The sequence below is a fragment of the Myotis yumanensis genome, unplaced genomic scaffold, assembly GCF_028538775.1.
Source record: "Myotis yumanensis isolate MYYU_CA2020_CCGP unplaced genomic scaffold, mMyoYum1.0.hap1 SCAF_19, whole genome shotgun sequence".
NCBI classification, from domain to species: domain Eukaryota; kingdom Metazoa; phylum Chordata; class Mammalia; order Chiroptera; family Vespertilionidae; genus Myotis; species Myotis yumanensis.
Window position 1 is genome coordinate 1,260,035 of NW_027223770.1, and position 25,062 is coordinate 1,285,096.

Genomic DNA, 25,062 nt, shown 5'->3' on the forward strand with positions numbered 1-25,062 from the left:
GATTTTTATATGAAAACTGCTGATTCTTATAGTTGGCAGCTAATGTGTAGTTCCTGCATATAACCTGTAAGCCAAGTAAAATGCATGAGGGCGGCTGGCCCTGGTCCTTCAGGCTGTGGCCTCTGCTCCAGACTCCCCCTCGCAGGGGGACAGGCACTCTGGTCACTGGGCGCTCTGGCCAGAGGACGCCTCCTGGGGAATAGCCAGCATGTCAGGTCAGCCTAAGCACACAGTCGCCATTCCTGAGTCTGGACTTGATTCTGGGAGGCCCCTCGTGTGTCCACTCTGAGTTGGATGTGCTCTTGGGTAGGGGGTGGGGGCGCCTGGAGGCAGCCCCAGGAGCTGTTTCCAGTGGAATTGGGGAACCTGCGGGCAGGGAGGGAGAGACAGGGCTGGACCGATGCACAGCTGTGTCCGTGGGGGGCGCGGAGCAGGGGCCAGTGAGCGCCTGGACCGACAGCCACTCTGGGTGTGGTGGCCCGCAGCAGGCAAGCCTCGTGGGGCCATCTCTGTAGCCTGTTTACACATGCGGCCGGTGTGAAGCCCAGTCACAGTGTGCGATGCCCGCTGGCCGTGGGGATCTGTGGGCACCTGTGGGGGTCAGCATAGTCTGTGCCACAGACATAGCCTCCGAGCGCAGGACGTGGCTCTGTGCCCTGCTATGCTGAGAAAGTCCTCCTTAGAGATGTTTTGTTAATCCTCATCTAAGGATATTTTTCCCATTGATTTTTAGAGAGAGAGAGAGAGAGAGAAACATCTATGTGAGAGAGACATATCTATTGGTTGCCTCCTGCACACACCTGGACCAGGGCTGGGGATCGAACCTGCAACCCAGATATATGCTCTTGACCAGGAATTAAACTTGAGACCCCTAGGTGTGAGTGCTCACGCTCTAACCATTGAGCACACCAGCCAGGGCTTTTTTAGAGTTTTTATGCAATCAAAAATTTTTCGCCTAGGTAATTTTTTTTGTGAGACAGGTAAAGACCTTCATGGTTGTTTTATGGTTTTGCTGGACAAACAGGAGATAGAGATAGTCAGTGACTCACATGAGGTTCCTTTGCGTGTCTGGGAGGTCTGGGGCTAATGAGAATTGATACTTGGCATGTGAGGATGTAATGTGTGTTTTTTTGTTTTGTGTATATATATATATATATATATATTATTGATTTTTTACAGAGAGGAAGAGAGCGGGATAGAGAGTTAGAAACATCGATGAGAGAGAAACATTGACCAGCTGCCTCCTGTACACTCCCTACTGGGGATGTGCCCGCAACCAAGGTACATGCCCTTGACCAGAATCGAACCTGGGACCCTTGAGTCCACAGGCCGACGCTCTATCCACTGAGCAAAACCGGTCAGGGCAGATGTAGTGTTGCTATGGGTGACCAGCTGGCCTGGGTTTCGGCACTGGGAGTCCCCATTTGGGACCACCCTCCGTCCCAGAGGAACCAGGGTGGTTGGTCACCTTGGTGTTGCCAGTCCCCATCCCAGTTCTTCCTCTGTGTGGATATTGGAGTGTATCTGGGAGGAAGCACTGGACAGTGGTCTGGAATGAAGGATGCCTACGAATAACGGGAAGGGAATCTAATGCTCGGGACAGTGAATAAGGGCGGCATGGCTACAGCTGCATTAAGGAATTGGCAGATGAAACTGAGATGTTCTGACGTGAAAAGTTAATGCAAAAATAAACGATGGCTCAGGTAGGAGCTGCTGGTGTCAAATTAGTGACATTCACGTCTCCTGTGGAGGAGCCTGGGTGTGAGGCCCGGCTGCGTCCCGGGGAAGGGAGCTGTGAGCGTTGGGATGGCCAGCGTGTGCACATTCAGAATAGAAAGGCCATGGACGTGGGGCTGGGATTGGAAGGTTTGCTATTAAACCAGGAACTCAGTGGGTGAACATGTTCTTCTTCTTTAATACTTACCCAGTTCTAACTAACTGATTGTTAATATCATCTATATATATAAAAGCCTAAGCGACCATTATGACCAGACGACTGACCGACTGGCCGGTAGCTATGATGTGCACTGACCACCAGGGGGCAGACAGCCAATGCAGGAGCTGCCCCCTGGTGGTCAGTGCACTCCCACAGCCAACCTCCCGCAGCTGGCCAACACCCCGATCGGCCCCGATGGGCCCCAATCGCTGGCCAGGCTGAGGGACTCCACCCGTGCACAAATTCGTGCACCAGGCCTCTTGTAGTGAACTGTCAGGCTTGCTTTTGACCCACTGGTTATGTTCCCTATGTGTCACGTTGCACGGGTAGTGAAGTCTAGGTATAGGATGTCAGACGGTCCACCTGCCATCCTGACCTGAGGTGTAGTGGCTGCCACCAGTTGGCTTTACCTGTGTTACTTCCGCAGGTGACTGACCTGCTAAGCCTACTGTCTGCCCTGGAGGTCATTTCACAGTTGCACTTGCCGCGCAGGGTTGTGGTGGAGCCGCCTGAGCTCCTATGGGAAGGTGTTGGGATAGGACCCGCCCGTAGGCACTCAGGGAGCAGCCCTCCTGGGGTTTATCACTGCGCTGGGCCGCTGTGGCCAGGGGGCTCTGCTCCGTGGGCTCACCTCGGCAGCTTGACCTCCCAGCGCTCTGCATTTCCCCCTCGGGCGGGCGCCTCTGGTCTTCTGGAATGTTGTAGGAACAGACTTCCCAGCGGAGGGATGAGGCATTAGGTGACCTTTTGGGGACATTTCCACAGATGGCAAAACATCTTCTCCGTCCTTCCCCGCAGCCCACCGCTTCCTGTCTGCCTCTGGATGCAGTTTGTTAAACACGGAACTCAGCCTGTGGAGCCGGTTACCCTGTTTCCACTCGCCTGGCTTCCTCTCCAGGGACTCTGTCTCCCCAGAGCAGGGGCTGCCTGCTCCCAGGCTTCCCGCCCCGGGGCCAGGGACAGGCAGGCGCCCCGCTTCTCCTTTGTGGGTTATCTTGTCGCACCAGGAACCATGGGGAGACCACAGTCACGAGCTGGCACACGATCACGATCGAGGCAGGATGTTTGAGAGTGACAGCTCTTTCCGCCACGTTTCTCACCAACTCTTTCCCCTCCCCTCTTCCCTATCCCAGGTGTACGTGTCTTACGACTACGGGAAATCATTTCAGAAAATCTCTGAGAAGCTGAACTTCGGTTCGGGAAACAGCAGCGAGGCGGTGATCGCCCAGTTCTACCACAGCCCTGCTGACAACCGGCGGGTGAGGAGGGCGCCCGCGGCTGGGACGCAGGACCTCACGGGCTGTGCGTGGGGAAGAGGGTGGCAATCGGAGGCTGGGCGAGGGGCCGCTTTGTCATCTTTGCAGCATGCCTGGTGGCCGGTGACGGTTTTTCTGTTTCCCTGGGAGTCTGACAGAGTGCAGTGCTCAGGTGGATCCAACATACCCAAGCCGGCCAGGTGCTGGCGGGCAGGGTCCAGGCAAACAGTGGCTGGTGAAGGCACAGAAAACCTGCCAGCTGATAAGTGGTGGCTCATAGGCGGCAAAAGTGTTACCAGTCCCCAGGCCTTACCTTGCAGTCTAATCGGGGTCTTCCAGACTGGCTGCTGCGCTCTCTTTCTGGCATCACCTGTGCATGTGCATGTGTGTGCCTGTGTGTGTGTATGCATGTGTGTGTGTGCGTGTGCGCGTGTGCACCCTCCTCCCTCCAACCTGTCCTGGTACAGAGGTCACCAAGGCAGTAGATGGAGCTGTGTCTCCTGATCTGTCTTCCTAACTGGCTGGCCTGGTGCTTGTTTCTGCAGAAGATCCCTCCAGCTCCCCCCCCCCCACCCCCCCCCCCCGCCCCCGCCCCGCAATGTGACTTGGAGGAGGTTGCCCTGGGCCCCAGGGGAGGCAGGAGGAGGGCAGAGGACAGTGCAGGAGTCCGCCCCTCAAGGCTTTCCTGCCTGGTGGGAGCTCTGGCTCCACTAGGAGTTGTATTTGCTGCTTTGGTCCCCACTGTCCTGCTCTCTCGCGCATGTCCAGCTCATGTCCAGGCAGGATGGCTGCTCTCAGGATGCTGAGGAATGGGGACCTGCTCCTCTTCCAGCCCCAGAGAGGGAGCAGGGAGGGAGACCCCCAGGTGCCCCCGTGCCTGCGCCTGGCCCTGCGCTCTGGTAGCAGAGGTGGAATGGAAAGTATTTAGCCACTGGATTGGCACTGACCGCTCAGACCTGCCTGACATGGGAGCTGGTCTTGAAGGACACCCTGCGGGCGGGCGCTAACCCTTTAGCTGCTGGACTTGGGGGAGGTCTTGGCGAAGCGGCCAGTCCACTGCAGCTTTGGGAGGAACACACACAGGTTTCAGGGAAGTGGGGTATGGAAGCAGTTTTTAAAAATATATTGTTATTGATTTCAGAGAAGAAGGGAGAGGGAGAGAGAGAATCATTGATCCGCTGCCTCCTGCACGCCCCACACTGGGGATCCAGCCTGAAACCCCGGATAGGCACTGACTGGGAATCCATCTGTGACCTCCTGGTTCAAAGGTTGATGCTCAACCACTGACACAAGTGCTGGGCCTGAGGCATTGTTTTTAAACAACTGGAATAGTCATTGCTTTTACACACAGGTTAAACCTCATCCCTGCTTAATCTCAAAGTGGAGCGGCCAACTCGCCTCTTACCTAACTTACTACCTACCTGCAGGTGACAGGACACCCTCTCCCCTTACCTACCTGCTGGGGATAGGACACCCTCTCCCCTTACCTACCTGCTGGGGATAGGACACCCTCTCCCCTTACCTACCTGCTGGGGATAGGACACCCCTCTTTACCTACCTGTAGGTGACAGGACACCCTTTCCCCTTACCAACCTGCAGGTGACAGGACACCCTTTCCCCTTACCTACCTGCTGGGGATAGGACACCCCTCCTTTACCAACCTGCAGGTGACAGCACACCCCCTCCTCTTACCTACCTGCAGGTGACAGAACACCCCCTCCCCTTACCAACCTGCAGGTGACAGGACACCCCCTCCTCTTACCTACCTGAAGGTGACAGCACCCCTCCTCTTCCCTACCTGCAGGTGACAGGACACCCCTCCTCTTAACTACCTGCAGGTGACAGCACCCCTCCTCTTACCCACCTGCAGGTGACAGCACCCCTCCTCTTACCCACCTGCAGGTGACAGCACCCTCCTCTTACCTACCTGCAGGTGACAGCACTTCTCCTCTTACCTACCTGCAGGTGACAGCACCCCTCCTCTTACCTACCTGCAGGTGACAGGACACCCCCTCCTCTTACCCACCTGCAGGTGACAGGACACCCCTCCTCTTACCCACCTGCAGGTGACAGCACCCCTCCTCTTACCTACCTGCAGGTGACAGCACCCCTCCTCTTAACTACCTGCAGGTGACAGGACACCCTTCCTCTTACCTACCTGCAGGTGACAGCACCCCTCCTCTTACCCACCTGCAGGTGACAGCACCCCTCCTCTTACCCACCTGTAGGTGACAGCACCCCTCCTCTTACCTACCTGCAGGTGACAGGACACCCCCTCCTCTTACCTACATGCAGGTGACAGCACCCCTCCTCTTACCCTCCTGCAGGTGACAGCACCCCTCCTCTTACCCTCCTGCAGGTGACAGCACCCCTCCTCTTACCCTCCTGCAGGTGACAGCACTTCTCCTCTTACCTACCTGCAGGTGACAGCACCCCTCCTCTTACCTACCTGCAGGTGACAGCACCCCTCCTCTTACCTACATGCAGGTGACAGCACCCCTCCTCTTAACTACCTGCAGGTGACAGGACACCCTTCCTCTTACCTACCTGCAGGTGACAGCACTTCTCCTCTTACCTACCTGCAGGTGACAGCACCCCTCCTCTTACCCACCTGCAGGTGACAGAACACCCCCTCCTCTTACCTACCTGCAGGTGAGAGCACCCCTCCTCTTACCCACCTGCAGGTGACAGCACCCCTCCTCTTACCCACCTGTAGGTGACAGCACCCCTCCTCTTACCTACCTGCAGGTGACAGCACCCCTCCTCTTACCCACCTGCAGGTGACAGCACCCCTCCTCTTACCCACCTGTAGGTGACAGCACCCCTCCTCTTACCTACCTGCAGGTGACAGGACACCCCCTCCTCTTACCTACCTGCAGGTGACAGCACCCCTCCTCTTACCCACCTGCAGGTGACAGAACACCCCCTCCTCTTACCTACCTGCAGGTGACAGCACCCCTCCTCTTACCCACCTGTAGGTGACAGCACCCCTCCTCTTACCTACCTGCAGGTGACAGTACCCCTCCTCTTACCCACCTGCAGGTGACAGCACCCCTCCTCTTACCCACCTGTAGGTGACAGCACCCCTCCTCTTAACTACCTGCAGGTGACAGGACACCCTTCCTCTTACCTACCTGCAGGTGACAGCACTTCTCCTCTTACCTACCTGCAGGTGACAGCACCCCTCCTCTTACCCACCTGCAGGTGACAGGACACCCCCTCCTCTTACCTACCTGCAGGTGACAGCACCCCTCCTCTTACCCACCTGCAGGTGACAGCACCCCTCCTCTTACCCACCTGTAGGTGACAGCACCCCTCCTCTTACCTACCTGCAGGTGACAGCACCCCTCCTCTTACCCACCTGCAGGTGACAGCACCCCTCCTCTTACCTACCTGCAGGTGACAGCACCCCTCCTCTTACCCACCTGCAGGTGACAGAACACCCACTCCTCTTACCTACCTGCAGGTGACAGCACCCCTCCTCTTACCCACCTGCAGGTGACAGCACCCCTCCTCTTACCCACCTGTAGGTGACAGCACCCCTCCTCTTACCTACCTGCAGGTGACAGCACTTCTCCTCTTACCTACATGCAGGTGACAGCACCCCTCCTCTTAACTACCTGCAGGTGACAGAACACCCCTTCCTCTTACCTACCTGCAGGTGACAGCACCCCTCCTCTTACCCACCTGCAGGTGACAGCACCCCTCGTCTTACCCACCTGTAGGTGACAGCACCCCTCCTCTTACCTACCTGCAGGTGACAGCACCCCTCCTCTTACCTACCTGCAGGTGACAGGACACCCCCTCCTCTTACCTACCTGCAGGTGACAGCACCCCTCCTCTTACCCACCTGCAGGTGACAGCACCCCTCCTCTTACCCACCTGTAGGTGACAGCACCCCTCCTCTTAACTACCTGCAGGTGACAGGACACCCTTCCTCTTACCTACCTGCAGGTGACAGCACTTCTCCTCTTACCTACCTGCAGGTGACAGCACCCCTCCTCTTACCCACCTGCAGGTGACAGAACACCCCCTCCTCTTACCTACCTGCAGGTGACAGCACCCCTCCTCTTACCCACCTGCAGGTGACAGCACCCCTCCTCTTACCCACCTGCAGGTGACAGCACCCCTCCTCTTACCCACCTGCAGGTGACAGAACACCCACTCCTCTTACCTACCTGCAGGTGACAGCACCCCTCCTCTTACCCACCTGCAGGTGACAGCACCCCTCCTCTTACCCACCTGTAGGTGACAGCACCCCTCCTCTTACCTACCTGCAGGTGACAGCACTTCTCCTCTTACCTACATGCAGGTGACAGCACCCCTCCTCTTAACTACCTGCAGGTGACAGGACACCCTTCCTCTTACCTACCTGCAGGTGACAGCACTTCTCCTCTTACCTACCTGCAGGTGACAGCACCCCTCCTCCTACCCACCTGCAGGTGACAGAACACCCCCTCCTCTTACCTACCTGCAGGTGACAGCACCCCTCCTCTTACCCACCTGCAGGTGACAGCACCCCTCCTCTTACCCACCTGCAGGTGACAGCACCCCTCCTCTTACCCACCTGTAGGTGACAGCACCCCTCCTCTTACCTACCTGCAGGTGACAGCACCCCTCCTCTTACCCACCTGCAGGTGACAGCACCCCTCCTCTTACCCACCTGCAGGTGACAGCACCCCTCCTCTTACCCTCCTGCAGGTGACAGCACTTCTCCTCTTACCTACCTGCAGGTGACAGCACCCCTCCTCTTACCCACCTGCAGGTGACAGCACCCCTCCTCTTACCCACCTGTAGGTGACAGCACCCTTCCTCTTACCTACCTGCAGGTGACAGGACACCCCCTCCTCTTACCTACCTGCAGGTGACAGCACCCCTCCTCTTACCCACCTGCAGGTGACAGCACCCCTCCTCTTACCTACCTGTAGGTGACAGCACCCCACTCCTCTTACCTACCTGCAGGTGACAGGACACACCTCTCCAGCCTTGCCTACCCTTCAAGGCCCAACGCTTTCATGGAGTCATTTCTGGTCTTGCAATCCGTAACCCATCTGTAATCTTTGCTTTCATAGGATGTAGCACGTCTCCTCATTAACTTTCACTTTCCCCTGAAGTAGAGTCAGTTGTGGGCATGTCGTCCCCCCGCCCCCCGCATAGATTCTGGGCTACCTATGGGGAAGGATTTTGTGTTTTCACTGTGGCACCCGTTTGTCTGGTCCCCGGTGAATATTCAGATGCACCTTTGTCAAACAGTCACCTCATTCCCTTCCCCTGGAAGCTGCGAAGCTGTGTAGGTGCAGTCGTTCTCTAGCTCAAAGTGCCACTCGGCTGTGCAGGAGCAGAAGGAGGTCCTGGCTCCATGGAGCTACTTCCTGCCGTGTCTCCCAGGGCGTGTGCCCCCAGTGCCCGCAGGTGTGAGAGCTCCCTCACCTGGCATGGTGGGCAGAGGGGGCAGCTGGTTTTCCCAGGGGCTATGGCTTTCCTGGAAGGCCTGTCGGAGATGAGTCCCTGCTGTGTGCAGGCTGAGGGCAGGCCTTCTCTGTCCTGGCCTCCGTAGCCACCTTTTGATTGTGACCCAGTGGTTCACCAGAGAGAGAGAAGGCTGTGCCATCTGAAAAAACCTAGACTTGACTATGAGAGAAATGCTCACCTGTCCGAGTTCAAATAACAGACTCAGACAGACGTGTGGCGAAAACGAGCCCTTTAATACGTTCTTGCAGGAGCGGGTGTCGGGACGGGCACATGGAGCAGGGATCACAGACTGTTTATCCCGAGGGTGGGAGTCCCTCCCCTGGCTCCTCATTGGCTGAGCACCTGGGTCACCTGTTCCCTCATAGGTCGCCTAGGTCTGCTCTCTCCCATTGGGCCATTTAAGAGGATGGGCTGAGGCTTTTTCCAGTTGCCCCCCCCACACACACCCCCTAGTTGAGGTGGGCGCCCCTGGGGTTTCCACCAGGACGCTGGCCCACGCCCACAGTTCTTTGTTCGTACATCCTCTCCCCTCCTCCCCACATTCTGTGCGCCCTGGGGAAACTCCGTGACCGCCTCCATCAAAAGCCGCCATGCTGGGGCGGACCACAGAGGCCCACTTCTCACACAGGTTCATTATCTGGTTAAACGCAAGCCCATCCTGCACCCGTGCCTTTGCTGAGTCACACTGGGTGTGCACCTGCCTCCCTCAGTGCGGGAGAGGGTGAGAGTGCGGGAGGGGTGAGCCCTGCAGGCCGAGTGCCAGGCGCTCACTGCGGGAGGGTATTGGCGGCTCCGCCAGGCCCGCTCCAGCTGCCTCCTTCCTCTGCAGTACATCTTCGCAGACGCGTACGCCCAGTACCTCTGGATCACGTTCGACTTCTGCAACACCATCCGAGGCTTTTCCATCCCGTTCCGGGCAGCCGATCTCCTCCTGCACAGCAAGGCCTCCGACCTCCTCCTGGGCTTCGACAGGTCTCACCCCAACAAGCAGGTAAGAGAGTGTCCGGAACATAGCTGGGCGGGGCTCCGCCAGGTTCCTCCTCTGCCTCTGTCCTGTGGCCTGCGTGTCCTTTGAGTGACCTCCCTTGGCCCTTCCCTCCTCCACCCTCAAGCTGAGCCTTTGTAGCTGTTGTGCTCTCCCTGGGGAAGGAATGCACCTGAGCCAGGGCGCACCTAGCCCCTGGCAGGCCCCAGTCCTTAAGTCTGATGCCCTTCTCCGGGTGGGCGGGAACCTTTGTCAGCCTCAGAGAGCAGTGGGGGAAGCCTGGCATCAGCTCTGCAGTGCCCGCCTGCCACGTTCCTGTTGTACCTTTTCTTCCCTCTACCTTACACACTGCTGTTGCCTGCCATGTACTTCATTGCCTACCACTAACATTCATCTTCTCTTAGTGTGCGTGTGTGCCTATGCACACAACATAAATGTGTGCGTTTTCCTCTCTTAATCCAAATTCGAGAGAGGGTGAGCGATGGGGAAAGAGAGCTGAGTAGCACTTATATTTCAAGGTTGACATTGGCGAGTTGAAAAGATTGGCCTGGCATAACCCTGTGAGACCTGCAGATCCTGGACTCCATAGATCCAGGATTGGATCTATGATAAGTTTTGAATGACTTTGCTCAGAGCAAGCTTGGAACATTCCTTTTCCTTTGCAGGTTGTTTAGCCAAAACATGATCTGTTTACCTTCGCATGTGTAGGCGGAGCCTCAGTGTGGGCAGGGCCAGCTCACCAGTGTGGCTGGATTATTGCTGTCTGTGGTCTCCTGCTTCTCACCACAGGGCTGTCAGGCCGAGGGGTGCAGGGGTGCCTGGGGAGGGGGAGGGCTTTGGCGGGTTACTTGCTCACAGCGTACCCTCCCTGTGTGTTCAGCGATCCTCTGGTCCTTTCTGATCCTGTACTTGACCAGCGTCCTCTCCATCTCCTTCACGGCTGTGGCCGTTGCACAGTTTTTTTTTTAAATTTTTATTTATTTATTTTAATCCTCACCTGAGGATGTTTTTCCATTGATTTTTAGAGAGAGTGGAAGAGAGAGGGAAAGACAGAGAGAAACATCAATGTGAGAGAAACACATCGATTGGTGGCCTCCTGCACGTGCCCTGACCAGGGCTTGGGTCGGGGAGGAGCCTGCAGTTGAGGTACATGCCCTTGACCAGAATCGAACCCGGGATCCTTAGGTCCGCAGACTGATGCTGTATTTACTGAGCCAAACCGGCTGGGGCTGGTTGTATAGTTTTAAGGACTCTTCCCCAGGTGAGAAGTGCCCAGCATCGTCCTTTTGTTTTTACCATTATCTGAGGGCTAGTCTTGAGGAAATACAGTTTCTGATAATCCACAAATGGAAGACAAGTCCCAATGACCTTCTTGTCTGTGGAGACCTTAGTCACTATGGAGGAAACACAGAGGGTCGGAGAGGGGCGGAGGGCTCCCCTCCAGGCTGGTCTCCCTGGGAGTGACGCGCTGGCCATGACCTGCCCCGTGCTGTCCTCGCAGCAGCCAGCCTCTACGGGTTTCGGTGGGTTTGGCAGAGCCATTCAGGTCCTGCTGCTTCTCCCCTCACAGCCACTCTTGTCACTTTGGTCTTTGCAGCTGTGGAAGTCGGACGATTTTGGCCAGACCTGGATCCTGATTCAGGAGCATGTGAAGTCCTTTTCTTGGTAAGTCGTGTCAGCTAAGAAAATGAATTCCATAATCTCCTTTTTCCAGTTCAGCTCCAGCAAAAGGGGGGAGTGGGTGGTGGGGGAGAGGTGGGGGGCAAACCTCCCTCACCTGAAATGTGGAGCCTTTGGGCCAGCGGTGCATTCTCCAGACGGGGAGTGTAACAGGCGGTGCATTCTCCAGATGGGGAGTGTAACAGGCGGTGCATTCTCCAGACAGGGAGTGTGGCAGGAGGTGCATTCTCCAGACGAGGGAGTGTGGCAGGCGGTGCATTCTCCAGACGGGGAGTGTAACAGGCGGTGCATTCTCCAGACGGGGAGTGTGGCAGGCGGTGCATTCTCCAGACGGGGAGTGTAACAGGCGGTGCATTCTCCAGACGGGGAGTGTAACAAGAGGTGCATTCTCCAGACGGGGAGTGTAACAGGCGGTGCATTCTCCAGACAGGGAGTGTGGCAGGCGGTGCATTCTCCAGACAGGGAGTGTAACAGGCAGTGCATTCTCCAGACGGGGAGTGTAACAAGAGGTGCATTCTCCAGACGGGGAGTGTAACAGGCGGTGAATTCTCCAGATGGGGAGTGTAACAGGCGGTGCATTCTTCAGACGGGGAGTGTGGCAGGCGGTGCATTCTCCAGACGGGGAGTGTAACAAGAGGTGCATTCTCCAGATGGGGGAGTGTGGCAGGCGGTGCATTCTCCAGACGGGGAGTGTAACAAGAGGTGCATTCTCCAGATGGGGGAGTGTGGCAGGCGGTGCATTCTCCAGACGGGGATTGTGGCAGGCGGTGCATTCTCCAGACGGGGTGTGTGGCAGGCGGTGCATTCTCCAGACGGGGAGTGTAACAGGCGGTGCATTCAACAAATGGGGGAGTCTGGCAGGAGTTGCATTCTCCAGACGGGGAGTGTAGCCGGCGGTGCATTCTCCAGACGGGGGAGTGTGGCAGGAGGTGCATTCTCCAGACGGGGAGTGTAACAGGCGGTGCATTCTCCAGACTGGGAGTGTGGCAGGCAGTGCATTCTCCAGACTGGGAGTGTGGCAGGAGGTGCATTCTCCAGACGGGGAGTGTGGCAGGAGGTGCATTCTCCAGACGGGAAGTGTAACAGGCGGTGCATTCTCCAGACGGGGAGTGTGGCAGGCGGTGCATTCTCCAGACGGGGAGTGTGATAGGCGGTGCATTCTCCAGACGGGGAGTGTGGCAGGCGGTGCATTCTCCAGACGGGGTGTGTGGCAGGCGGTGCATTCTCCAGACGGGGAGTGTGACAGGCGGTGCATTCTCCAGACGGGGAGTGTGGCAGGTGGTGCATTCTCCAGACGGGGAGTGTAACAGGCGGTGCATTCTCCAGATGGGGAGTGTAACAGGATGTGCATTCTCCAGACGGGGAGTGTAACCGGATGTGCATTCTCCAGACGGGGAGTGTGGCAGGAGGTGCATTCTCCAGATGGGGAGTGGAACAGGATGTGCATTCTCCAGACGGGGATTGTGGCAGGTGGTGCATTCTCCAGATGGGGGAGTGAAGCAGGCGGAGGGGAGATGAGAGCAGAGGCTCTCTTGAGGCTTCGGCTCCTGCATCCTCAGTCCACCAGGGAATGTGGGGATCTTAGCGCTCTTGGTGGGTGGAGAGTTTTCTGAAGACATTCATTTTTAGAGCATCACATCAGAAGTGAGGAATTTTCTCTATATAAAATCAATTCATTTGTTCATTTATAACATCGTTTTTTGAATGTCCACTGAATGTAAAATATGCTAAATATGCTTTAGTGCAGTGATGGTGAATCTTTTGAGCTCGGTGTGTCAGCATTTTGAAAAACCCTAACTTAGCTCTGGTGCCGTGTCACATATAGAAATTTTTTTATATTTGCAACCATAGTAAAACAAAGATTTATATTTTGATATTTATTGTATATATTTAAATGCCATTTAACAAAGAAAAATCAACGAAAAAAATGAGTTCGCCTGTCACCTCTGACACCCGTGTCATAGGTTCGCCGTCACTGCTTTAGGGTGTGTGAAGTTGACTAATTTATGGATAAACTTGTTAAGGGGATTGTGGTTTAGGAGATACGGAAAGATTTTTTTAAAAACTTAAAAACATTATTGATTGATTTTAGAGAGACAGAAAGAAACATCTATTTGTTGTCCCACTTTTTCATGCATTGGTTGGTGATTCTTGTATGTGCCTGACGTGGATCGAACCTGGGATGACGCTCTAACCAGAGCTCCTGGCCAGGGTGGAAAGACCATTTTTGCACCTGCCACACATTAAGAAGCTCAGGAATCGCGGGCGTGGCATGAGCCGGTGGAGGTGGGCCTGTTCTTTGCAGATGGGCACTCACGGACAGCACTGGCTGCATGCAGCAGGTGGGGTGCGCTGTGGTGGTGCAGGAACAGAATGGCCAGAGTGGAGACGAGATAACGCGGTGCTGGGGTGCAAAACGCTGAGTTTTATTTTGGGGCCGTGTGTTGGGTAAAGATGGGAGAGGAATTTGGACTGATTCTGAAAGCGATGGAAGCCTTTGTTGGTTGCTGAGAAGGAAGGTGAAATCAACAGACTTTTAAAAGTACAGTTGTTTCTAGTCCTAGTTGCTTCTGATCTTTTTCTGTTACAGGGTTGTTGGATAAAAAATAGATATTTTTATTGATTTCAGAGAGGAAGGGAAAGGGAGAGAGAGATAGAAATATCAATGATGAGAGAGAATCATTGATTGGCTGCCTCCTGCACGCCCCCCTCTTTCCCTACAGTGATCGAGCCCAGAACCTGGGCACATGCTCTGACCGAGAATTGAACCGCAACCTCCTGGTTCATAGGTTGACCTCAACCACTGGGCCACGCTGGCCGGGCAGGTTGTATATACTCTTGAATATATGTGCAGGCGGATATGTAGGACGGATTCCCAGGCGCACGGCCCTGTTCACACACAGCAAGCTCGGTATCTCTCCAATACACTCTCGATCTTCCCCTCAAGATCCCATCCAGCCGTGATCCTCCCGATTTCAGGGTCTAGTTGCTCAGCCCCAAACTGAGTCATCGCTGAGTCCAAGTTTCTTTCCTACGTCCCATTCCGCCTACCAGGAGTCCCCAGGGCGCCACCTTCAGTGTGTGGCCGGGATTTCCTGCTCCCTGCTGGCTCCTGGGGCCACCTGCTTCCCTGTGGCCCCAGCTAATGCTCAGCACAGAGCCACGCCCATCCTGTCAACGCGTCAGGTCCTGCTCCTCTGCTTCCAGCCCTGCCGTCCTCGTGTCTCTCAGGTAGATGCCAGGCACGCTCCCGCCACACGCGTGGCACCTGTTATTTCTTCAGCTCTCGCTGAAGGTCGGTCACTGCTTACTCCCTGACCTCAGCCAGGCCGGCTCGGAACACACTCCCCAGGCGGTCTGTCCCCAGGGCCCATGGCAACGGCAGCTGCTCTCCGGGTTCCCAGGCTGTAGTACCTGAGGGTTCTTCGCACAGCACTTAGAGCTGTTATTCTTATTATCTGTCTTTCTCTCTTTAGTAGAATAAAAGCTACACAAGGGCAGGGACTTTTGTCAGTTTTGTGCATTGATATATCCCCAGTGAATGAAGCTTTGAAATTATAACTTCCGTGGAGATTGCCAAATTTTCTATAGAAAGACGCAAATTTCAGCAGCATAGAACTGTGCATCTCTCCAAGCCTATGTGTTAGAAAAGAAATACTATCTCAGTGTAGTTTCCATTTGCACTTTTCTGGTTATTAATGATTTTGGACCTCTTTTACTCTTCTTTAGGTTCATTTTTGTATATTTTTGGTGACATGTCTGTTCCGCCATTTGCCCTTTGACGATTGGATTCATCATTGTTTTATTATTGGTTACCAGGAGCTCTTTATATATCTGAGATTAGTTCTTTGTGATATGAGATAGATTGTGTGTATTTATATTTTCCAATTTGTCATTCCTTTTGCAGGAAACGTATTTATACGTTTTACGTTGACTGTAAGTAGTAGAGCCACCTGTTACTACCCGCAAACAATGTGTTAAAAAAATTTTTTTTTAAATATTGGGCATGTGCCATCACTCTATCCAGAGCCAAACTGGCCAGGGCTGTCTTTTCACTTTTCGTTTTCTCTTCATTAACGTAGCGGCCCAGCGGGAGGGGAGGCACTCTGTGCCTCTTTCACCGGGAGCCTGTGAGGAGGAGGAGTGTCTCTGAGTTGCGTTGCTCCCCCAGGGCTTGTGGCCCGTGCAGATGGGGCCCCAGTGAGCCTCGCCTGGAGCCGCCTTGGCAGAGAGGGCGGCTGCTTCCGGCCATTTGTTCTTTTCCTTGGGCAGAGGTTGTGGAGTCTCAGTGAGATTCCAGCCCTACCCTCGTCCGGTCTGAGTGCGCCCTCCATCAGGGAATGGCCGCAGAGCTTTTGGTGCTTTAAGGGACAAGTAGCTCTTTCACTTGTTCGGGGAACCATGTGCTAGGAGGGAAAACCAGCTGGATTACTAAACAAGGATGCTTTGTGCTGGGAATTAGTGTGACATGCAGATAGTTCAGGGCGGCCTCATCTCAGTTTAGATAAGTGCGTGAGGGTGTCAGGGCATTTCAGGCCATTTGGAGGGCCCCTGGGGTTCCCCACAGTAAGTGCGAGTGTGATCTAACCCCGCAGAGAGCAATGGCAGCCTTGGAGCAGCAGGAGAGCTGGAAACCTACCTCCTGTGCTATCCAGAGCTGGAGGCTGGTAGGTGGGACAGGGGAGGAGCTGTGGGCGGGGCTGGATGCCCAGGGAGCAGCACTGAAGGGCTGTAAGTGGGGCCCAGGGAGCCAGTGAGGCCAGGCGAGGCTGGTGACTGCTGGGAGGTAGAGCAAGGCATGGGATTCCAGATGAGGGCACACAGAAGAGGAGGCAGGTGTGAGTGAACGTAAGAAAGGGGAGGCCAGGACTGCAAAATGCAAACTCGCAACCTCGTAGGGCAGTGGTTCTCAACCTTCCTAATGCCCCGACCCTTTAATACAGTTCCTCATGTGGTGGGGACCCCCAACAATAAAATTATTTTCGTTGCTACTTCATAACTGTAGTTTTGCTACTGTTATGAATCATCATGTAAATATCTGATATGCAGGATGTATTTTCATTGTTACAAATTGAACATAATTAAAGCATAGTGATTAATCACAAACACAATATGTAATTATATATGTGTTTTCCGATGGTCTTAGGTGACCCCTGTGTAAGGTTCATTTGACCCCCAAAGGAGTCGCAACCCACAGGTTGGCGACCCACAGGTTGAGAACCGCTGTCGTAGGGGGAGCGGCTCTCAGAAAGGGAGGTCCCTGTCGGGTTACAGACTGACCGGCCGGAAGCCACAGCTTTGTTTCTCCATCTGAACAGCAGAGGTGAGCTGTTCGCAGACTTCCTCTCTGCCTTTTTAAAAATATCCCGCAGCCTCTTGCTCATTTGCATATCGTCTGGAGCAGAGGATGTACTTTAATCAGTGCTTCTAATTGTGGAAGAGAAGAGAGCAGGCCACCCCCTCACTGCACAGAGCCTGTGACAACGGAGTGCCTCCCACATTAGGCCCAAACCCTGGCTTCTCCAGGGACTCTTCCCTCCCCGTTACAGGGCCAAAGTTCTTCCCTGTGCAAAGAGGCTCTTCCATTCTTCTCTTCTCACCTCCTTTTCTCTTTCTCCCCAACTTTCCCTTCCTTTCCTTTCCCCTTCCCTTATTCGTTCCTCATTCTTTCATTCTTTTTTCTTTTTCTTTTTCTGTTAATCCTTGCCAGAGGATATTTTTCCATTGATTTTTAGGGAGAGTAGAAGAGAGAAAAACAGAAATATCGATGTGAGAGAAACACATCGATTGGTTGCCTCCTGCACAAGCTCAGACCAGGCAGACCAGGGCCCGGGCCAGGGAGGAGCCTGCAACCCAGGTATGTGCCCTTGACTGGAATCAAACCCGGGATCCTTCTGTCCGCAGGCCGAGGCTCTATCCCCTGAGCCACACCGGCCAGGGCCATTCTCTTTTTCTTAGAATATGCTCTTGGCAGTGCATCTTGAAGCTTCAAGTTTGGTGCCCTAACCTTCATTATCCGAGCTCTGTGCATGTGGAGGAACTCAGGCCTCTGTGGGTGAGCTCTGCCTTCCTCACCTCTGCCCAGTGGGGGTCGGCCTGGCCTCGGGGCGTGAGGAGCCTGGGGCGGGTCTGTCCCCTGGGCTGCAGCTTGGGCTGTATTTGGGAGAATAGCAGTGCAGGGGCGCTTCTCCAAGGCAGTGTGATCTCTTCCCTCTGCTGGTCCCCTTTTGGAGTAGCCCTGAGATGATGGCCTATAGACGCAGTGCAGCGAGGATCAGTTCCGGTGGGAGCCCTGTGGGATAGAAAGAAAGAGAAGACATGGTTTGAGAGGTGTTTGTACTCTTTGGGAAGCTCAGAGAACTGCAGTGTGGGGCCCACCATGCATTGTAACTTGGTATATTCAGTGTCGAATGATACAGGAAGCAGTACTGTGTCCGGTAAGGGGACTGCTTCAGAGCCCATCCAACCAAAGCAGTTTCCTACATTTGAACGCATATAAAATGAATTAAACCACTTGAATCCGGTGCCGGGGAGATGAAGCCAGCATGGGGTAAGGCTTCTTAGAAGGGAGGCTTGAACTTGGCCCCCTGACGATGAGGGAGACTGAGAGGTGCAGGTGAGGGTGTGGGAAGGCCTCCCTGTGGGGGATGCAGAGCTGACAGAAGTACGGGGGAGAGATGCGCCCTGTTTCTGAAGGTCAGTGTGCGCAGAGTTGTGAGGGAGACTCGCAGGGCAGGGCGCGCATCTCACTGGTGAACCAGCAGCAGCGGCCTGAGCAGGAGGAGGGGGAGGGGCCTTGGAAGGATGTGCCTGGCTGGTCCCCACGCGGTTTCCTCCTGAGTTATCCTCCCGAGAACCCAGCATCCTGGCAAACTCCTTCACTCCGCCGAGGTTTGTCACCGAGGCCAGAAACCTGCTGACAGCCTCAAGCCGGACTTCTGGATCCCAACACGCCATCTTTTACTCTTCCTTTCCCCACGCTGCGAACGGGACCAGGAGCAGCCGAGGGGGATGCTGGCAGCACTTGCGGTCCCAGCGAGTGGTGGCCTGCGCCCTGGCTGGCTGCCTGCTCCTGACACACTGGGAAAGGTGGTGACACTGTTGTTTCTTTCAGGGGGATTGATCCCTACGACAAGCCAAACACCATCTACGTGGAAAGGCACGAGCCCTCCGGGTACTCCACAGTTTTCCGAAGCACAGACTTCTTCCAGTCCCGGGAGAACCAGGAAGTGATCCTGGAGGCAGTGAGAGACTTCCAGCTTCGGGACAAGTACATGTTTGCCACCAAGGTGGTGGTGAGTTGAAGGTGCCGAGGAATGAGCTGCTCGGAGTGTCCCCTCTGAGGCTTGGCGTTCTGTGGTCAGCGGGTGGGGGCTGGCCTGGACAGTGCTGGCAGAGACGGACATGCCCGGAGGGTGTGGGAGGTCCCGGAGGTCGAGCGGTGCAGAAGCTCTGAGATTTGGTGGTTTTGCATGCATCCTCCACAAACACATGTTTCTTTGAAATCCCAATGAAAAGAAATCGGAGAGGAGGGCGGAGTTCAGCAGCGTGTTCCTTTCATTCCACTGCCTGACTTCCTTGCCAGTGGTTCTGTTTCTTTGTTATGGGGTGAGGCCACAACATTAGTAACAAAGAAACAGAATTTCTGGAGGATGATGCCCAGAAATCAGGATTTTAAAAAGATTCTCAGGTGATTCTAATGTGCAGCCAAGGTTGAGAACCACTGCATTCGGCGGAGTCCTCTGTGAGTTTTGGACCCGCGTGCTGTTAAGTGGCTAACAGAATGTGAGTCAGGGGCCGGTGAGAGTTAGTGCTCTAAGAAGAGCAGTAATTAAGCTTTCAGCTGTGAGTAAGTAGCTGCCCTCCCAGACTTTGGGAACATTTCCCCCTTGATTGGATGGGTTGGAGCCAGATGCTGAAATGGAGAGTTTGCTCATCTAACAGAGCTTAATTATTTAGCAGGACTTGCCTTGCAACTGTATCAAGTTGTAAGTTGCAACTAAACTGTCCTGTGTCCGGGAGAGCACAGGCCCAGCCAAGAGGGCTGGCCTGCGTCCTGGGGGTATAAGTTCGCCTTCTTGATGGCAGCCAGCGGCCGGGACCTCCGCTCTGAGGCCCCTGGGAACTGGGAGGTTGCTCTGCTTCCTGTCGCTGTTACCCTCAGGGGCAAGTGAGATGTAATGTTTTCCTCCAGGTTCTCATTTATGTGATTGGCAGCTGGCCAGGCAGAAGCAGGTCAAAGCCCTTGGGATTCTGGGTGTAGCGAGGCCTCCCCAACAGGGAAATCAGGGAGGAAGGCTGGAACGAGGAGGGGAGGTGTGGGCGGCTAAAGGCAGGAGGGCTTCCCCACCACATACCTTGAGAAATGTTTTCTTTTTTTTAAAAATATATTTTATTGATTTTTTACAGAGAGGAAGGGAGAGAGATAGAGAGTCAGAAACATCGATGAGAGAGAAACATCGATCAGCTGCCTCCTGCACGCCCCCCACTGGAGATGTGCCCGCAACCCAGGTACATGCCCTTGACTGGAATCTAACCCGGGACCCTTCTGTCCACAGGCCGACGCTCTATCCACTGAGCCAAACCGGTTTCGGCTGTTTTCTTTTTTTAAATAGTACATTTTTACTGATTTCAGAGAGGAAGGGAGAGGGGGAGAGAGAGAGAGAGAGAGAGAAACATCCATGATGAGAGAGAATCACTGATCGGCTGCCTCCTGCATGCCCCACACTGGGGATCCAGCCGGCAACCTGGGCATGAGCCCTGACCGGGACTTGAACCTTGGCCTCCTGGTTCATAGGTCGACACTCACCACTGAGCCATGCTGGTAGGACTTTGGAATTTATACATGTTTTTCTGGGAACCATTTTCTTATTCAGGTAATACACTTTACATTTTTAATAGGTCTATATTTCCTACTGGTCCCACACTGAGTACAAACTATTAACACGGTGTTTAGGGTGCCCCTGGCTTTTTTAAAACAAAGGACTTTTCACACTTGCTCAGTGATGGTTTGAATATGTGTGTGTGTTGCTCAGAAGAGTCAGAAGTGACATGGTGTCTGTCAGCTTGCTCTCCACATGGTACTTACTGGGCAGCTGTGAGCACAGCTCGCCTACCGTGAGGAGACACGGGTGTGCTCCTTATTCTGTGGGAAGCTGGGGTCCACAGTGAACAGTAGTGAGCAGTCGAGGAGGAGGCAGCCAGCCCAGCCCTCCAGGGGGTCTGCTGGCCACGCGTGTGATGATGGCCACGTGAGGAGGGGCCTCCCTCTCAGAAGTGCACAAGCACAGAAAGCTCCTGTGCTGCTGTCCTGTTTGTGAATCATTGAGAACCTGCAGAGGACAGCCCCTCCCTAGCAGAGTGATGAGTGCATCTGCACAAAACGTGTGTGCAGTGCTTCCAGGTTCCAGGGCCATTTAAACCCGTCCCGAGAGCAGCCCCAGTCCGACTCGGCCTCTCCTCTTGTAGTTAAACAGCGGCCTCGGGAGATGTAGTGGTCTCCTCTTAACTAGTGTTTTACACTCATTGTTGCGGTTCCAGCCACGGTTTCATATCTGTAAAACACAATGTGACGTGGTCAGCATCACGTGGAATACTCTATACTCTACCAAAAAAAAAAAAAAAAACCCACGATATTTTAGCAAAATACCTTAACCAACGAGAAGTATTAAAAGACTGAAAAATTGAATCAATGAAAATTCTCCCATTCTTGGTACCAGTGAAAGCCTGTGAGTCAGGTGTCCTCGTAACCTGCAGGGGGCCTGGGGTGGAGGAGAATGTACGCCTGGTGCGTGTGCGCTCACTGTGGTGGTTTCGGCTGGAAGCTCTGCCCACCTGTCTCAGCCTCGTCCCATGGCTCCTCCCCTCCTCTCTCCGCTTGAGCGGTGGTGGGCTCCATCCCTTCCCCAGCCCACGTCTCACATCACAGCGTTGTCCTCCTCCTCTCGCATCCGGGAGCGTCTGGGCTCCATTGCAGACCCGTCTGGGGGAACGCTGAGCGGACGCTGCGGAAAGCACGTCTCTGCAGCGCACTCCCTGCTGAGCGTCTCGGTGGGATTTAGGGCCCGACTCCTGTTTTGCACGTAGTTAGAGTGGTTGATGCAGCACCATTGATTGTCCGCCTCTTCCTCGGCAGCACCTCCCGGGCAGCCAGCAGCTGCCGTCCGTGCAGCTCTGGGTCTCCTTTGGCCGGAAGCCCATGCGAGCAGCCCAGTTTGTCACCAGACATCCCATTAATGTAAGTGGGTTCTTCAGGGCCGGGAGGAGGCGTCACTGTCCCTGCAGGGCCAGGACAGGGTGCTGTGGGTGTCCTGTCGGGGACATCTGACTAGCCGCCCTGAGTCACTTTCCAGAAAGGTCTCTAGAGCCATTATGCTCTGGGCGGGGACGGGTTTCTTCTCCAGTGTTGGCAGTGTAGCTGAGCCAGAGCCTGCATTTGCTGTAAGTGGGAGAGGGCAGCGAGGGCAGAGGCCGGGGCTGGGCCGGTGCTGATGGACAGCAGCGCTTACCTAAGGCCCTGCTGGGTTACACACTCTGGGTTCAAAAAGGTGTCAGGTTCAGGTCCTGCCTTTCAGGCACAGAGGCTGAGAAGCCCACGGGGGAGCACAGGTAGTCAGAGGGGTGTCGCTCGGAAAGGTCAGGTGGGCTGAGTTGTCAGAGAAGTGGCCGCAGGGGAAGCAGCCCCCGAAGGCCCTGACACTGGCTGTCGGCGTGGAAGGCCAGGGCTCCGGGGTGTCTGGTAGAAACACTGCTGGGCTGGTCTTTGCTTCCTGCGGGCTCAGCTGCCGGCGGTCACCTTGGAGAAAAAGGAAAGGACGCTCATGGTAATCTAGATTGCGTTTGGTACTGATGGTAGGTCTTCGGGGAAAAGGGAGACGTTAACTAAAAGAGGTTTTTAGGTCACGTATGGCGCTCGTGGCCCATTTTCCAGTCAGAACCCCCTTCCAGCGGCCGAGCAGCCTTGGTCTCCAGAGGGAGGGGAGGCAGCCCTGTGCCGGGCTTGGGGCGCGGTCACGCTCTGTGGGCGTCATTGCTCTAGCCAAGGGTGGGAACGCCTCCCCAGGGCCCGAGGAGGCTGCGAGATCGCCCTGCCAAGGCTTAGTGGTGACTTAATTAAATGTCTAACCAAGCACAGCAGGCTGGTTTTTAAGTTGGTAACTTTGTAGGCCCGAGAACGATGCCAACATATTCAAATGCAGAAAGAGAAGGGCAGGAGCACGTATTTGAGCACCTGCCGCGTCAGGCACAGATGCCCCGGTTCAGAAAGGGCTGGGACTTGGGAGAGAGAAGATCCCACCCCCGCTCCACTGATTGAGGGAGCGCCCAGGACGTGCGTGGCTCACGCATTCTTTACTTTTCGTCCCCAAGGAGTATTACGTCGCAGATGCCTCCGAGGACCAGGTGTTTGTGTGTGTCAGTCACAGTGACAACCGCACTGACTTGTACATCTCGGAGGCGGAGGGGCTGCGGTTTTCCCTGTCCCTGGAGAACGTGCTCTACTACAGCCCGGCTGGGGCCGGCAGTGACACGCTGGTCAGGTAAGGACCCCGATCCTGCCGGCTTCTCAGATCCACAGGACCCAATTCTCAGATCCACGGGGCCCACTCCTCAGATCCACAGGACCCAATTCTCAGATCCACGGGACCTGCTTCTTAGAGTCACAGGACTGGCCTCTCATTGTTGGTTTTCGGCAATAGCTGCACATTTTCACTCAGTTGGGGGTGTTTTCAAAAACCCCACTCCTGGCTCCAGGTCCCAGAGATGACAGTTTGACTGGTTTGGGTGTGAGTCCCCAGGTGATTCTGGTGGCTGCCCGGGCTGAGCACCGCTGCTGTAGGCGACATTTAGTGTCTGAGCCACTGTCAGCCTCTCACTCAGGGTTCTTGTTCAGGTGCCTGGTTTTGTGTGAGGTATTGTTCTGTCTATGGAAGGACACTAACGTCATTGATCCTTTATCAGTAAATCACGCGGTGAGTTGATTGTTCTGCAATAACGGGGCTCCTGGGCTCCGGAAGGCCCTGGGGCTGCGGGTTCAGTGCCATGGTTGGGGGCACTGATTCCTGCGTGCCACCTTTGTCCTGTGACAACCAGACTTCTGGGAGATGTGCCACTGATAGGATCCCCCTCTGCTCTTGGGAAGTGTCCCCTGGCGAAGCTGATGACTGGTCTGCGTGGAGGTCTGGCTCTGAAGCTGTGGCCCCGGGTAGAGGGCACGTCTTGCTGTCCACTGTCCCTCCAGGCTGGCAGCTCATTTAGTCAGCAGTTCATTCAAGGCAAGGATGCTGCTGCCAAGAGCCAGACCGGCTTTAAGGACAGCAGTGAGGTCCCTGTGCCAGGGAACTTTCGTCCTCCTTAGGGGAAGACGGGACATAAACAGATACGTCGCGTGCCTGGCCATGGTGAGTGCAGGCGACAGGAGAGTTTCACACGGTATCATTTATGTCGAAGATCATGGAAGTCTGTTCCAGGAGGGTCACGTTAGCAGGTGCCTGAGTTATAGGAGGAGGGAGCCAGGCAGACACCTGAACTGAGCTGCGGCCACAGGGAATAGCAGGAACAGTGACTAACTTTAGAAATAGTGAGGAGGCCAGGGAGGCGCAAACTGAAGGAGGGAGAGAGAATCCAAGAGGATCAGAGGGAGCAGGGCCTTAAAGGGGATGGAAGACATTTAATTTTTCCTTCTTAGTAGAAGGCAGAGTTTTGAGCAGAAGACAGACGTTATCTTTACCATTTAAAAATTGTGAATTGCATTATATAAAGAAAAGTGCATTCAACAAAAGTGGGCAGTATCGTAAATAATTTTAAGTGACCACCCATGTAACTTGTATTTTACTTTTTAAATATATTTTATTGATTTTTTTACAGAGAGGAAGGGAGAGGGATAGAGAGTTAGAAACATCGATGAGAGAGAAACATTGATCAGCTGCCTTCTGCACACCTCCTAATGGGGATGTGCCCTCAACCAGGGTACATGCCCTTGACCGGAATCGAACCTGGGACCTTTCAGTCCGCAGACTGACGCCCTATCCACTGAGCCAAACCAGTTAGAGCGTATTTTACTTTTTAAAAAAATATATATTTTATTGATTTTTTTACAGAAGGAAGGGAGAGGGATAGAGAGTTAGAAACATCGGTGAGAGAGAAACATCGATCAGCTGCCTCCTGCACACCCCCGACTGGGGACGTGCCCGCAACCAAGGTACACGCCCCCGACCGGAATCGAACCTGGGACTCCTCAGTCCACAGGCCGACGCTCTAGCCACTGAGCCAAACTGGTCAGGGAGTATTTTACTTTTAATTAAAAACTTTATTTGAAAAAATTTTAAATGACAGAAGAATATAGAGCCTTCGTAAATGTGCATGTCACCCTTTAGTGGGGCCGTGCTAATCTCGGTAATTCCAGTTGTAGCACATCTGCTGCTGAAGTGACTTCTCTTCTAAAAAAGCCAAACTCACTGCTACCTGGAATCAGACCAGTGGAGGCGGTGAGAGTGCGAGCCAGAGTCATTGGGAAATGCTGCAGAGACCCAGGCAGTGGAGGCGGCCGTGGGAGGACCAGGCCAGGGGAGGCGACTGTGGCTGACCAGGCCAGTGGAGGTGGTTATGTGTGACCAGGCCAGTGGAGGCGACTGTGGCTGACCAGGCCAGTGGAGGTGGTTATGTGTGACCAGGCCAGTGGAGGCGGCCGTGGGTGACCAGGCCAGTGGAGGTGGTTATGTGTGACCAGGCCAGTG

At 54.6% G+C, this 25,062-nt stretch overlaps 1 protein-coding gene across 1 annotated transcript in view; it reads left to right on the forward strand.

The window, feature by feature from the left end:
• Positions 1 to 25,062, forward strand: part of SORL1 (sortilin related receptor 1) — a 149,559-nt gene that overhangs the window by 20,321 nt on the left and 104,176 nt on the right. Inside the window, exons 3-8 of the mRNA XM_070400142.1 lie at positions 3,070 to 3,195; positions 9,494 to 9,655; positions 11,247 to 11,314; positions 18,444 to 18,624; positions 21,465 to 21,566; positions 22,697 to 22,866. Coding sequence (XP_070256243.1) covers positions 3,070 to 3,195; positions 9,494 to 9,655; positions 11,247 to 11,314; positions 18,444 to 18,624; positions 21,465 to 21,566; positions 22,697 to 22,866 — 809 coding nt within the window. The remainder of the gene's footprint in view (positions 1 to 3,069; positions 3,196 to 9,493; positions 9,656 to 11,246; positions 11,315 to 18,443; positions 18,625 to 21,464; positions 21,567 to 22,696; positions 22,867 to 25,062) is intronic.